At 45.3% G+C, this 14,112-nt stretch overlaps 1 protein-coding gene across 4 annotated transcripts in view; it reads right to left on the bottom strand.

Moving 5' to 3' along the window:
* LOC147125237 (serpin H1-like) overlaps positions 1-14,112 on the bottom strand; it is a 30,939-nt gene that overhangs the window by 8,190 nt on the left and 8,637 nt on the right. For 3 of the 4 annotated variants that reach the window (XM_085999784.1, XM_085999756.1, XM_085999765.1), the window contains 3 exons: positions 4,297-4,910; positions 4,082-4,180; positions 2,529-2,761 (listed from right to left, as the gene is read on the bottom strand). In XM_085999784.1, the coding sequence (XP_085855910.1) occupies positions 2,529-2,761; positions 4,082-4,180; positions 4,297-4,879 (915 nt within the window). In that variant the 5' untranslated portion in view covers positions 4,880-4,910. Of the gene's footprint in view, positions 1-2,528; positions 2,762-4,081; positions 4,181-4,296; positions 4,911-5,000; positions 6,337-14,112 lie in introns of those variants that run through there. The other variant, XM_085999774.1, reaches the window with a different exon arrangement.

Consider the following 14,112-nt stretch of genomic DNA (forward strand, 5'->3'; position numbering starts at 1 on the left):
ATTTGTTTATGGCAGTAGCTTTTAGAACAAAAATATCAACATTGAGGAGTCGGTGGTAGATTAGGTTAGCACATTCTTCATCCACCTCACAGACTTGAGTTTGAATCCAGCCAAGATAGATAAGATTAAGGTCTCCTATCTGGTAGCTGCAAGGGTTCTATGCAAAACAAGTTTGGAAAGTAATAATCTAGTTTCTTATAAACGTGGGCCCACAGCACAAATCTGGCACTGAGCGGCAATCTAAAATAGGTCATAGCATAACTGGAACATAGGAAAAAGGGTAGGCCATTAGACCCCTCAAACCAACTTTTTGTGTTAACCACGGCAGCTACACCTTATTAATCCCAATTTTCTCCCATTTCTCCATATCCCTGGATATCCTTACTTCCAAATTAAGCAGCTATCTCTCTTTTAAACAGGTCAATTGGCTGTTGGGAAACATGGAACACTGGTGCTGTTGGGGGCGCTCTTCTTAGGTTAGGGCTCAGGTATGTAGTTGGGGCAGGCTAGGGGAGCTTTACTATTCATTGAGCCATGCGATATCTGACCAGGGAATGCTTGATGCCAATACTGGCTGCCTGAAATAGGAAATGTTTCCAATTTGCAGCACTAACACCTGTAGCACAGGCCCTGTGGCTAGCGGAGCAATATAAACAAATAAATGTAATGTCACAAATCTTGTTCTGCTGTGTAACATATATTCTTCCAGTCTTGCAATGCTAACATTTTGGTATTCTGGAAAATTACTGTAGACCAGTGAGATTCAGTTAAGCTGGCCAGTATGTTATTGCACTGCTATTTATTTTTCCTAGTATAGTGACTGATTTTTTTTCCAGTAAGAAAAACAGTTAATGTTACCAGGGTAAAGTGATAGCTTTGTCGAAGCTGCAATGTCAGTGCTGAGTCATTGAGTAGAAAGAAAAAAATGTAGAAAGATGTATAAGGAGATAATCTTTGTACGCAAAGTGACAAAAGGGGACAGTACCCTTGTGTGATAATCAGATGGCTTTTGGGTCTGGTTGAAGCAAGTACTGTTGGATATAAATCTACGTTGCATAGCCACTGACTATCAGGGCAGGTTGGAACGTTTCCTCTGCTCCATAACTGGCAGCCATGCCTTTAGCTGTCTAAGCCCTACACTCCAATTCCTTCCTTAAACCTTTCTGCCTCTTTTCCTTTAAGATTCTCCTTAAAACATACCACTTTAACCAAGCTTTTAGGCACTTTATAGAAATGTAACCAGACATAAAAGGAGGCTGAACCAAAGAATGAGATATTAGATGGGGTGATTAAAGGCTTGATCAAAGAGGTGAATTTTAAGGAGGGTCTTAAGAGGTGGAGAGGTTTAGGGAGGTGGTGTTGGAATTGGTGTCAAGGGTCTGGAGTTTGTGGCAAGGGCCAAAGATGATGGCTTTGGTCTTTCAAATGTTTAACTGCAAGAAATTGCAGCTAGTTCAGGGCTGGGTGTTGTACAAGCAGTCTGACAACACAGGGGCAATAGAGGGGTTGAGAGAGGTCAGCGTACATATGGAAACTGACCCCATGTCTTCAGATAATGTTACCATGGGGCAGCATATATACGAGGACGAGGGGCCGAGGATAAATCCTTAGGGGACTCCAGTGGTAATGGTGTTGGGGGCGGTAAGAAAGTGAGATGCTCAGGCTAAGAGTGTACAGGCAAGAGAGGAACCAAGCAAAGGCAGTCCCATTGAGCTGGACAATGGAGGAGAGGCATTAGTGGAAGATGGTGTGGTTGATCAGGTCAAAGGCTACAGAGAGATCAAGAAGGACGAGGGATAGTACACCATGGTCACAGTCACGGAGGATATCATTTGTGACTTTGATTAGAGTCGTTTCAATGCTGTAACAGGGTCAAAAATTTGATTGGAGAGATTCAAACATGGATTCACAGGAAAGGACAAGATTTGGGGTATTCGACAACATGTTCAAGAACTTTTGGAGAGGAAAGGGGCAGTAATTTCCAAGACAGAGGGGTTGAAGGTTATTTTATTTTTTTTGAGGTGGAAGGAGATAAGTGGTTTTGAGAAAGAGGGGGATAGTACCGGAGGAGAGAGAACCCTCGTTAAGGGGAAGGGGGATGCGGCAGAGGTAGCTGAACAGATAATCTGAATCCTAGTGACAAAGACATCCATGAGCTCCTTGTACATGTTATTGGAGGTGAGGGTGGAGGGGGCAGAGGAGAGCGGCTTAAAGAAGGGGTTGGTAGTGGAGAAAAGCAGCTTGAAAATATTTTTGCTCTCCAGGATGATCCTAGAGTAGTGAGCAATTTTGGCAGAGAAGAGAAGGTCCATTAGTGTTTGATGTTTAACCAGGCAGAACCAGTGATAGATAGCTAAACCAGTTTACAAACTAAGTCTAGAAACTAAAAATTCCTCCTCAGTGTAGTATGTTCACTTCTTACATGAAGTTAAACAGAAGATATTTTTTATTGCAAGTTATCTGTGATTCAAATACTCATTAAATTTAGTTCCTTAGTTACTGAAAAGTTGTTAAGTCACAGTTCTTACCTGTAGCTCATGGCTGACCTCGATATTGACTCTGGGAAGAGAGATAGCAACAGCAAGTTTCTTCAGCTTGCTATACCAAGTATTGAGCTGTTCCTTGGTCAATAACTTCTCTATCCTCTCCAGAGGTTCTACATGATGTGTCATTATGAAAATCATGCTGGAATACTTGTGTGCCAGGGGCATCTCAACAATTTGAACCTTATTATCCTTATCTTCATAGAAGTTATACAGTCCTGAAAGATTAATTTGTAGTCGCATCAGAAATGGCAAGCACTTTAACACAGGTTTCTGACTTGTCACTTGTTGAAGACCCTGTAGAAGACTATTGCAAGATCTACAATTCCAAAAACACTAAATTTTAATGTTGAGTTAATTAGTTAAAATATTTTGTATTAATATTTTATTTTCATTGCATTTTACAGAATCTTGGTGGAGAAAACTTAGTGGAAAATACAGTCTTTGGGGGACAATTTTTACTTCCGGACGCGCTGGGAGCGGGGGTGGGTGCGGTCCAGTAGTGCGCGAGAAACCCAGAAGTTTGGGTCTCCCCGCACACTGTGGAGATTTAACTCCACAGTGTGCGACTCTTGGCCATGACAGGTTCCCCGCCCAGAAGTCAACCTGATTTGACAGGCTTGGCTTCCAGTCAGGCGGGAGCACTCCGATGAGGCCGCAGGACCAGGTAGGTCTGATCCCTGACCCCAGGGGTATGTCTGATCCCAAGGGGCTCTGTTCCCTGACCCCGCAGGTGTCATAGCCATGTGGGGGGGGGGGAGCGAGTCTGATGGCAGGAGAGCATAGGGGGCCGGGAAAAAGCACTCCTGCTCCTCCCGGCCCACAAGGAGTGCTCCCCGAGCCTGTCCTCACCTTGCTACAGCTGCCGGGTCCGGGAAACCCCGCCAGCCACAGTAAAACCTGCAAAGCAGGTTAAATTTGAGGCTTTCAGCCTCATTAACGTATTTAAAATGACAACCCGCCTCCTGGAAGTGGGTTGGCTGCCCACCCCTTGTCCCGCCTCAGTAAAACCCGGAAGTCGGGTGGGTTGGAGCCGCCTTCCCGAACTTGCTGGGCATTTTTGCCATTTAACCCCCCACCCGCTCACCCATGTTAAAACTCCCTCCCCAATTGTCTCCAAAAAATATACATTTCTCTTTTTTTGCTCAGTCTTCTCCCCTCCTCAACTGAAGACAGTGGCTTCATCACTGGAGTCTGGTTTCAAGGCTGTCTCGTGTCCTTTGATATCTTGCCACAAGTGGCCAACATTCGTATGTGAGCCATGACAGTCACTGTCGGCAGGCTATCCAACTGTGGAGAACATCACAGCCAAGCCTAATCCTTTCCTCACTTGGTGTCCATCCAGACACACTTCCAGTAGGAGCCACTCTATAGCAACCAGAGGCAAGAACTCTTAAGGGAATTTTCCCTAACCTAGAGCACTGAAGCCAAATGTAACACCGCTAACGTCACTCAGGCTACTAACTCATCAAGGATCAAACCTAGGACTTTCCTGGTCTGTATAACTCAAAAACATGTTATAAATTTCTAACACTTACCTGTACGGTGCATCATAGGTACAGAAATAACGTGGGTTCTAGTCACCATGAAACCTCGTTTATCAACCATGGTGTGATGGAAAGTTTCATCCCAGTGAGCTATGAAAGCAAATTAACAATTAAGTTTTGTAGCCGAGTGCATGCACACTGAACATCTGCATTTGAAGACTGTCACCATTTAATACAATTCCTTTATCACTGATGACAATACTCACGCTTGAAGTACATGGCATTGACAAACAAGGCACCATCAATACTAGGCACGTCCTTTATGATTTCTCCTAGTTTTCCCCCTGTTGTCTGAGAGGCCCATTCATTGATGGATTGGATTGAGCTCTTCTTGTCTCTGGAGTTAATCTTGGAATGATCATGTCTGTAGTGCTTCTTGCTTTTCTGAACAAAGTCATCCCTAAATTTGACTGAACTTGGCCCATAGAGGCGGCTGCCAATCTTCCAAGTGGTGTTGCGGGCAGTTTCATTGCTGACCTCATTAAACAGTTCTGAGAAAGTAGGATGAAGAGCGTCATCATGCAGGTTGATGTTGAGGAGAGACTTGACCTGTTTGGCTGTTTTATCTTTGGCACCCAGAGACATCACTCCCAAGGAGGAAGCCACCACCACAGGTGAGAAGAGGAGGTTCTCAAATGCCAATTTCTGGTCTTTGACCATGGTCTTGTAGAGATTGAGAGCCAGGTTTACTGTGCTATCTGCCAGGATAGAACCTTGTTCCTTCAACATCATATGATCTGCTGTTACTACGGAAAGTAGCAGGTTTAGGACGACTAATTTCATCTCCATGGTTTCGTCCAGTAAATACAAGCCAGTAGCACTGTTAGTGGACAAAGAATGGAATACGGTTATTTCAAAGAAAACAGTTTAGAGATGCATACAGCCTACCCTAATGTATTGGGGTACTTACAATATGGAAAAAAATAATGCTTTCTCACAAAGGCCTGGCTGTAAACTGCCAGTAGGTTTCCGCCATCATTTAAATCCCGCCACCAACTTCCCGCCTGTTCCGGACAGGACACGTCAGAAAATCGTGCGGCCTGGAGGTCGCCCTCCAACAGCAGCTAAATTGTGGGATTGGCTCCACCCTGCAATTGGGGGAGGAGGCGAGATCACGGCAGCAGAGGCCTAAGCTTAAAGAAAGTTTTAAAAAAATTAAAACTTGCCTTTTTTGGGCCTCTTCTGGCCCTGATCTGCTTCCTCGCTGGGTTGAGCTGACAAGAAACTTCATGTCACTTCCTGCTCAGGCCGCCGAGTAATAAGTGCAGTCGGGGCCCACAATGTCATCGGCACCCGACGTATCTATGTAAAACAAGGACTCTGCTGGCTACGAACGTGTGTCCTTGCCACCTGCTCAGTTGAGCAGATTAAAATCGCGAGTGGTCCGTTCCTGGCAGCTTCAGGTCGGGCAAGTAACTTGTGCAATTTTAATTGCTCACCCACCCAGTTTCCACTACATGATTATGTACAATTAAGCAAACACCAGAATTGTATCTAACTCTCCAGTATTATTATACTTTTGCCTACATTTTGTATCCACACTCTACTGGATTACTGGAACGCTCATGAATAGTGACAATACTGAACAGGTACTTAGTAAAATGACTGTTAATATCTCCATTAAAATAGCAGACAGAGGAATGCATCAAGCATTCGTTCAGTATTATTGCCAACAGTAAATTCTAGCTTTTATTGCTCTTTTCACTCCTGTCAGAAAAGCTTTTGTATAGGAAATAAAAATTACATTAGCAATCATCAAAAAAAAATAAAGTGCACAAAAACATGGTTTATACGACCAGCAGAGGCTACTTGAATGTTGTGCTCTCATGTGGATCTGACTGACTGCCTCCTTCCATTTTGGGGTTTGGAATCTATTCTACACTTATTGGTCATTAATATTTAATCCCCACATTTTGTGTGGATGTAGACAGACCTAATAATGGCAGTGCAGAGTGTTTTCCTGATTACCGCACAGTTGACAGAAAGACCTCCATCAGTATGCAAACCAATTGAAAACAGCTTTTGAAGTTACAAAATTACTGAAAATGATATGTCCTCCGCAAACAGGCCAATGCACATCACAGTAGTATACTGTAGTAAAATTCAAAATATGGGAATCTTGGTGTAAATTTTTAAATTGAGTAAAATTCATCTGTTCAAATTTTCACATCCTGGTAATTCCTCAAATGCAATGACAGGATTGTTCAAATAATGTTTTCACAATAGGATATGTCCATATAATCAAAACAAAAGCTTCTGTCACCAGTCTTGAAGAAAACAGACCTTTGTGTAAGACAACAACCAAACTAAATAAATACTTGTAACTGTGACTTTCAGAAACCAACAGCTCCTCTTAAAAGAAAGAACTTGCATTTATATAGCACCCTTCTCAACTTCAGGATGGCCCAAAGAACTTTACAGCCAATGAAGTACTTTTGAACCGTTGTCACTGTTGTAATCTAGGAAATGCAATAGCCAATTTGCGCACAGCCAGGCTCCACAAACAGCAATGGGATAATGACCAGATACAGGAAACTTTCGTTTAAACGGAGGTTAAATGTCCGGAACGCTCTATCCACCGGCAAAATTCAGGAGTCGGTTCAGATAAGTTTTTTTTACTTTTCGTTGCTTTTTTTCCCCCATTCCTGGCTCTGCAAGCGTCTAGCTGAAGCTGTTGCTTAGCTACAGAGACGCTTGCAAGCTGCGCTGACTGTTTTGAAGCTGTTGCTAAGCAACAGGGTTTGTTGCTTCAGACGGAGCTCAGAAGCTCTATGTTTTAACATTAGCGCTGGTTTCTCCGGCAGTTTTGATGGGCCGGCACCAGCTCGGTCCAGTCAGTGCCGGATAGCAGAAAGTTTCCTGTAATCTGTTTTTAGATATTGGTTGAGGGATAAATATTGGCCAGGACACCAGGGAGAACGCCCCTGCTCTTCTCAGAAACGGGACCATAGGATCTTTTACGTCCACCCGAGAAGGAAGGTGGAGCCTCGGTTTAACGTCTCATCTGAAACACGACACTCCCTCAGTACTGCACTAACGTGTCAGCCTAGATTTTGTGCTCAAGCCCCCAGCGTGAGACTTGAACCCACAGCCTTCTAACTCAGAGTGCTACCATTGAACTACAGCTGACACACAAACGTTTTAATGCCTCCAGTTCGTGTTCAGTAAATAATGGGAGAAAATAAAGTCTGATGGATTGGTACCAACAGCCTCCAGTTCCACCTTCTAGCTGATCGCGGTCTGCACAGAGCGGGATTAAACGGAGTGGACTTAAACAGAGTGTTTTATTTGGAAATTGTGGGAATTCGGAGAAGAGGGGGAAGGAGTTGCTGCTTTTTGCCTACACTATTTGTAGTGCTTTGTGTTACAGGTAGATGCCCATAACTTAATCTAGATCAAGTAAGTAGTCAAGAAACTACACTGTAAACTAAGTTACATAATTACAAATTCAATTATAAAATTTAATTTAATAAAACAAGGTCATATAGGGATGGCAGTGCAGGTGGTGTGCCGCAACTGCAGCATGTAGGAGTTTGTGGAGAGCATTGTGATCCCGGACAGCCACGTTTGCAGTAAGTGCCTGCACCTTGAGGAACTTCAGCTCAAAGTTTTTGAGCTGGAGTCTGAGGTGCAGACACACCCCTTAGGTCAGGTAGTGGTACAGGTCTGGTTAGTGGTCAGGGACAGGAGGGTGTGACTGCAACTCAGGCAGTTAAGGGGACCCCAGGTGCAGTGGAGGAGCCTCAGCCTTTGTTCTTGTCCAAAAGGTATGAGGTTCTTGCTGCCTATGTGGAGGATGGAAAAGGAGAAGTAGCCCTGATAATAAAGGATGGAATAAAGACAGTACAGAGAAAGGATCAAGTAGAGTCTGTTTGGGTGGAGCTAAGAAACAGCCAAGGGCAGTTGTTTATAGGTCCCCAAATAGTAGTTGTAATGTAGGGCAGAGTATAAATCAGGAAATTAGAGGTGCATACAACAAGGGTAATACAGTAATCATGGGGGACTTTAATCTACATATAGATTGGCAAACCAAATTTGCAGTAATAGTGTGGAGGACAAATTCATGGAATGTATGCAAGATAGTTTTCTAGATCAGTATGTTGAGGAACCAACGAGGGAACAGGCTATTTTAGATCCAGTATTGTACAATGAGAAAGGGTTAATTAATAACCTTGTAGTAGGGGCCTTCAGGGAAGAGTGACCATAATATGATAGAATTTTATATTGAGTTTGAAAGTGATTTAGTTCAATCTGAAACTAGGGCCTTAAATCTAAATAAAGCAAACATCATAGGTACGAGGAGCAAGTTGGCCAAGTTGGATTGGTGTGGACATGCCGGTGTTGGACTGGGGTGGACAAATGTAAGAAGTCACAACACCAGGTTATAGTCCAACAGTTTTATTTGAAATCCCTCGGCAGAGAGATAATCACAGCAATCAGAGGTGTGAATGGTGTCCAAACAGGTCAGTCAGGAAAACATTACATCAAAGAACATTGAGGTGGGGTCACAAGGGGTCAAATGTTGCAGATGCTGGGGTCTGTATGAAAAACAAAAAACAGCCAAAAAACATTTTCTTTGCTGGAAATCACAGCAGGTCCGGCCGCATCTGTGTAGAGAACACAAGCCAACGATGACTCGAGTCTGGATGACCCTACGTCAGGTGAGGTTACATGTAGCGTGACATGAACCCAAGATCCCAGTTGAGGCCGTCCTCATGAGTGCGGAACTTGGCTATCAGTTTCTGCTCTACGATTTTGCATTGTCGTGTGTCTCGAAGGCCGCCTTGGAGAATACTTACCCGAAGATCGGAGGCTGAATGTCCTTGACTGCTGAAGTGTTCCCCGACTGGGAGGGAACACTCCTGCCTGGCGATTGTTGCGTGGTGTCTGTTCATCCGTTGTCGCAGTGTCTGCATGGTCTCGCCGATGTACTATGCTCCGGGGCATCCTTTCCTGCAACGTATGAGGTAGACAACGTTGGCCGAGTCACATGAGTATGTACCATGTACCTGGTGGGTGGTGTCCTCACGTGTGATGATGGCATCTGTGTTGATGATCTGGCATGTCTTGCAGAGGTTGCCGTGGCAGGGTTGTGGGGTGTCGTGGTCGCTGTTCTCCTGAAAGCTGGGTAATTTGCTGCGAATGATGGTCTGTTTGAGGTTAGGCGGCTGTTTGAAGGCGAGTAGTGGCGACGTGGGGATGGCCTTAGCGAGGTGTTCGTCGTCATCGATGACATGTTGAAGGCTGCGAAGAACATGGCGTAGTTTCTCCGCTCCGGGGAAGTACTGGACGACGAAGGGTACTCTGTTGGTTGTGTCCCGTGTTTGTCTTCTGAGGAGGTCTATGCGATGTTTTGCTGTGGCCCGTCGGAACTGTCGATCGACGAGTCGAGCGTCATATCCCGTTCTTACGAGGGCGTCTTTCAGCATCTGTAGATGTCCATCGCGTTCCTCCTCGTCTGAGCAGATCCTGTGTATTCGCAGGGCTTGTCCATAGGGGATGGCTTCTTTAACGTGGTTAGGGTGGAAGCTGGAGAAGTGGAGCATCCTGAGGTGGTCTGTGGGCTTGCGGTAGAGTGAAGTGCTGAGGTGTCCATCTTTGATGGAGATTCGTGTGTCCAAGAATGAAACTGATTGAGGAGTAGTCCATGGTGAGTTTGATGGTGGGATGGAACTTGTTGATGTTATCGTGTAGTCTTTTCAGTGATTCTTCGCCGTGGGTCCATAGGAAGAAAATGTTGTCGATGTATCTGGTATATAGCGTTGGTTGGAGGTCCTGTGCAGCGAAGAAGTCTTGCTCGAACTTGTGCATAAAGATGTTGGTTTATTGGGGTGCAAATTTGGTCCCCATGGCTGTTCCTTGTGTTTGGGTAAAGAACTGGTTGTCGAAGGTGAAGACATTGTGGTCAAGGATGAAGCGGATGAGTTGTAGGATGGCGTCTGGAGATTGGCTGTTGTTGGTGTTGAGTACTGAGGCTGTCGCAGCGATGCCGTCATCGTGTGGGATACTGGTGTAGAGTGTGCCGAGACGTCCATCGTGGCGAGGAGTGTTCCTGGTTCAACTGGTCCGTGGATGCTGAGTTTCTGTAAGAAGTCTGTAGTGTTGCGACAGAAGCTGGGGGTTCCCTGTACGATGGGTTTCAGGATGCCCTCGACGTATCCAGAGAGGTTCTCACACAGGGTTCCGTTGCCTGATACGATAGGACGTCCGGGTGTGTTGGCTTTGTGTATCTTTGGGAGGCAGTAGAAGTCTCCCACGCAGGGAGTATGTGGGATGAGAGCGCGTAGGACACGTTGAAGGTCTGGATCGAAGGTCTTGATCAGTCTGTTGAGTTGGCGGGTGTGTTCTTTGGTCGGATCTACGGGTAACTGTCTGTAGTGTTCCTGGCTGTCCAGTTGTCGGTATGCTTCTTTGCAATAGTCCGTTCTGTATGACGATGGCTCCTCCTTTGTCTGCTGGTTTGATGACGATGTTGCGGTTGGTCTTGAGAGCGTGGATGGCGTTGCATTGTGCTCGGGTGACATTCTGGACTGTCTTCTAAGTGCGGCTGATGAATCTGGCGTTGATGCATCTCCTGACAGCTTGAGCATACATGTCAAGCTTAGGGCAGCGACCCACCGGAGGGGTCCAATTTGACTCTTTCTTCTTCGGTTGCTGCACTGCAGATCCCTCTGTCTGCTGTTCCGGATCATTGGTTGTCTCATTGGGTTCGCTGCTGATATCTTGGGATTTGTGGAAGAATTCCCGGAGCCTCATTCTCCTGATGAATTCCTGTGTCTGCCGCGAGACCGATGGGGTCCATTTTGGCGGTGGGGCAGAAATTGAGCCCTCGGCTGAGAACTTCAATTTCGTCTGGTTGAAGGGTGTGGTCGGAAAAGTTGACGATGGACTTCCCCGTGGTTTCAACCTTGGTACCGGGGGAGGCTTGGTTGCTGCTGGTGGTGATGCCGAGTTTCTCAAGCTTCCTGTTCTTGGTGTGCATGTAGGCAGTGTAGTTCCGTTGCCTCGTCTGTTTGGCGGTGTCTCGTAGCAGGTCTGCTGTGTCCTGAGCACAGGCTGAGAACATGGACTAATAAGAACATAAGAAATAGGAGCAGGAGTAGGCCAATCGGCCCCTCGAGCCTGCTCCACCATTCAATAAGATCATGGCTGATCTGATCCTAACCTCAAATCTTCTATCACTCTGCATCCACCCGAACCCATGTGATCTCCCGGGAGAGGCGAAAAACCAGATAAAGACCCAATGGCCAATTTGGGAGAAAAAAATCTGGGAAATTCCTCTCCGACCCATCTAGGCGATCGAAATTCTTCCAGGAGATCACTCTGTCCCTATATTTTCTACAGTACTTACCTTCTGTAAAGGCGATCTCCACCCCAGCCAGGAACAGGAATAAAACCATCTCCTGAAATCTAACAGAATTAGAACACAGTAGGAGCAGAACAAGGCTACACGGCCCCTGGGCCCGCTCCACTACCCACAGGGCCATGACCATTCCGAACCCAGACTCATGTCCAATTTCCTGCCCGCTCCCCGTAACCCTTAATTCCCTTTACTTCTAGGAAACTATCTATTTCTGTTTTAAATTTATTTAATGATGTAGCTTCCACAGCTTTCTGGGGCAGCAAATTCCACAAACTTACCACCCTCTGAGTGAAGAAGTTTCTCCTCATCTCAGTTTTGAATGAGCAGCCCCTTATTTTAAGATTATGCCCCCTAGTTCTAGTTTCACCCATCATTGGGAACATCCTCACCGCATCCACCCGATCAAGCCCCTTCACAATCTTTGCTTTGCTGGAAATCACAGCAGGTCCGGCCACATCTGTGTAGAGAACAAGCCAATGACGACTCGAGTCTGGATGACCCTACATCAGGTGGGGTTACATGTAGCGTGACATGAACCCAAGATCCCGGTTGATTTCAAATAAAACTGTTGGACTAGAACCTGGTGTTGTGTGACTTCTTACAAGGTAGATTGGGAAATTACATTAAAAGGTATGATGGTAGGCATGCAGTGGCTAGCATTTGAAGAATTAATACAAATACACATTCCTTTAAGGCACAAAAAACCCACAGGAAAAGTGGTCCAACCTTGGCTAACAAGAGAAGTTAAAGATAGTACTGGATCAAAGGAAGAGGCTTATAATGTTGCCAAAAGAGTAGTAAGCCTGAGGATTGGGAGGATTTTAGAATTCAGCAAAGGAGAACCAAGAAATTGATAATGAAAGGGAAATTAGAATATGAGAGTAAACTAGTGAGTGACATAAAAAGACTGTAAAAGCTTCTAAAAGTATGTAAAAAGGAAAAGATTAGCGAAGGTAAATGTGGGTCCTTTACAGGCTGAGACAGGAGAAATTATAATGGGGAATAAGGAAATGGTGGAGAAATTAAACAAATACTTTGGGCAGGATTTTCATTGGGCCGTGGAGGCGGGATTGGAGGCGTGTGAGGGGTTAAAATCCCGAAATCGGGGGCACAAACCCATCCCGCCCCAATGCCAGTTTCAAAGGAGGCAGGTACCCGACCCGCACTGGGACCCGCCTCCCCGAGGCAGGAAGGGGATTAGTGCCAATTAACTGCCTGTTAACAGGTAGTTTTTAGCCTAATCCCTATTTTCATTCTTGAAGTGTGGGATTCCCGACAGCTCCAAACCACGCCAAGTTAGCGAGGCGGGCCATCGGGATGAAGGGCTTGGAGGGGTTGAGATGTCCGGTGTTCAGGTGAGTGATGGGTGCATGAGTGCAGAGGTAAGTGTGTTTGGTGTGTTTAAAGAAGTTTTACTTACCTTTACAGCCTTCCTTCCTTCAGGTCTCGGGAGTCCCTCATCTCACCAGCACAGAAAGCAGAATGGCCGCGAGCTGTCAAAAATTGCAGCATTCAGCTTTCTGTTCCGGAGAGATCGCGAAATCATCCTGAGAGGAAGGAATTAACTTAAGAGTACAGATTGTCAGTGTTTGACAGCTTCAAACAGCTGTCAAACACTGATATTTCATCTGTCAAAAGGTCTTGACAGATGAAATATCAATCTGTGACATCACCTGTTGCTGGGTGGCCCTTAATTGGCCTGCTGAGCCCGCTGGGCTCAACAAGGTCAATCAAGTCAAAATCACGTGGGTTGGCTACAACTCGATGGAGGCGGGACTACAACCCCGAAAGTTGGAGTCTCGCCTCCTGAATGAAAATCCAGCCCCTGTGTGTGTCTACATGGAAGAAGATGCAAAAAACTTCAGAAATAGTGGAGAACCAAGGGTCTAGCGAGAATGAGGAACTGAAAGAAGTAAGTATTAGTAAAAAAAAATAGTACTGGAGAAATTAATGGGACTGAAAGCCGATAAATCCTCTGGACCTGATGGCCTACATTTTAGGGTTTTGAGAGAGGTAGTGGATGCATTGGTTGTCATTTTCCAAAATTCCATAGATTCTAGAACGGTTCCCACAGATTGGAAGGTAGCAAATGTTACTCCACTATTTAATAAAAGGAGGGGGAGAGAAAACGGGGAACTACAGACCAGTTAGCCTGACATCAGTAGGGAAAATGCTAGAATCTATTATTAAGGACGTGGTAACAGGGCACGTAGAAAATAATAATTGGATTGGGCAGAGTCAACACAGATTTATGAAATCATATTTGACAAATCAGTTAAGAGTTTTTTGAGGTTGTAACTACCAGAATAGATAAGGGGGAACCAGTGGATGTGGTGTATTTGGATTTTCAGAAGGCATTCGATAAGGTGCCACACAAGAGGTTATTAAACAAAATTAGGGCTCATGGGATTGGGGGTAATATATTAGCATGGATTGAGGGTTGGCTAACAGATAGAAAACAGAGAGTAGGAATAAACGGTCATTTTCGGGTTGGCAGGCTGTAACTAGTGGCTACCGCAAGGATCAGTGCTTGGGCCTCAGCTATTCACAATCTACATCAATGATTTGGATGAGGGGACCAAATGTAATATATCCAAGTTTGCTGATGATACAAAGCTGGGTGGGAATGTAAGTTGCGAGGAGGATGCAAGGAGGCTTC

This window comes from Somniosus microcephalus, chromosome 1, assembly GCF_052327205.1.
Source record: "Somniosus microcephalus isolate GS21.2 chromosome 1, FLI_Smic_1.0, whole genome shotgun sequence".
NCBI classification, from domain to species: domain Eukaryota; kingdom Metazoa; phylum Chordata; class Chondrichthyes; order Squaliformes; family Somniosidae; genus Somniosus; species Somniosus microcephalus.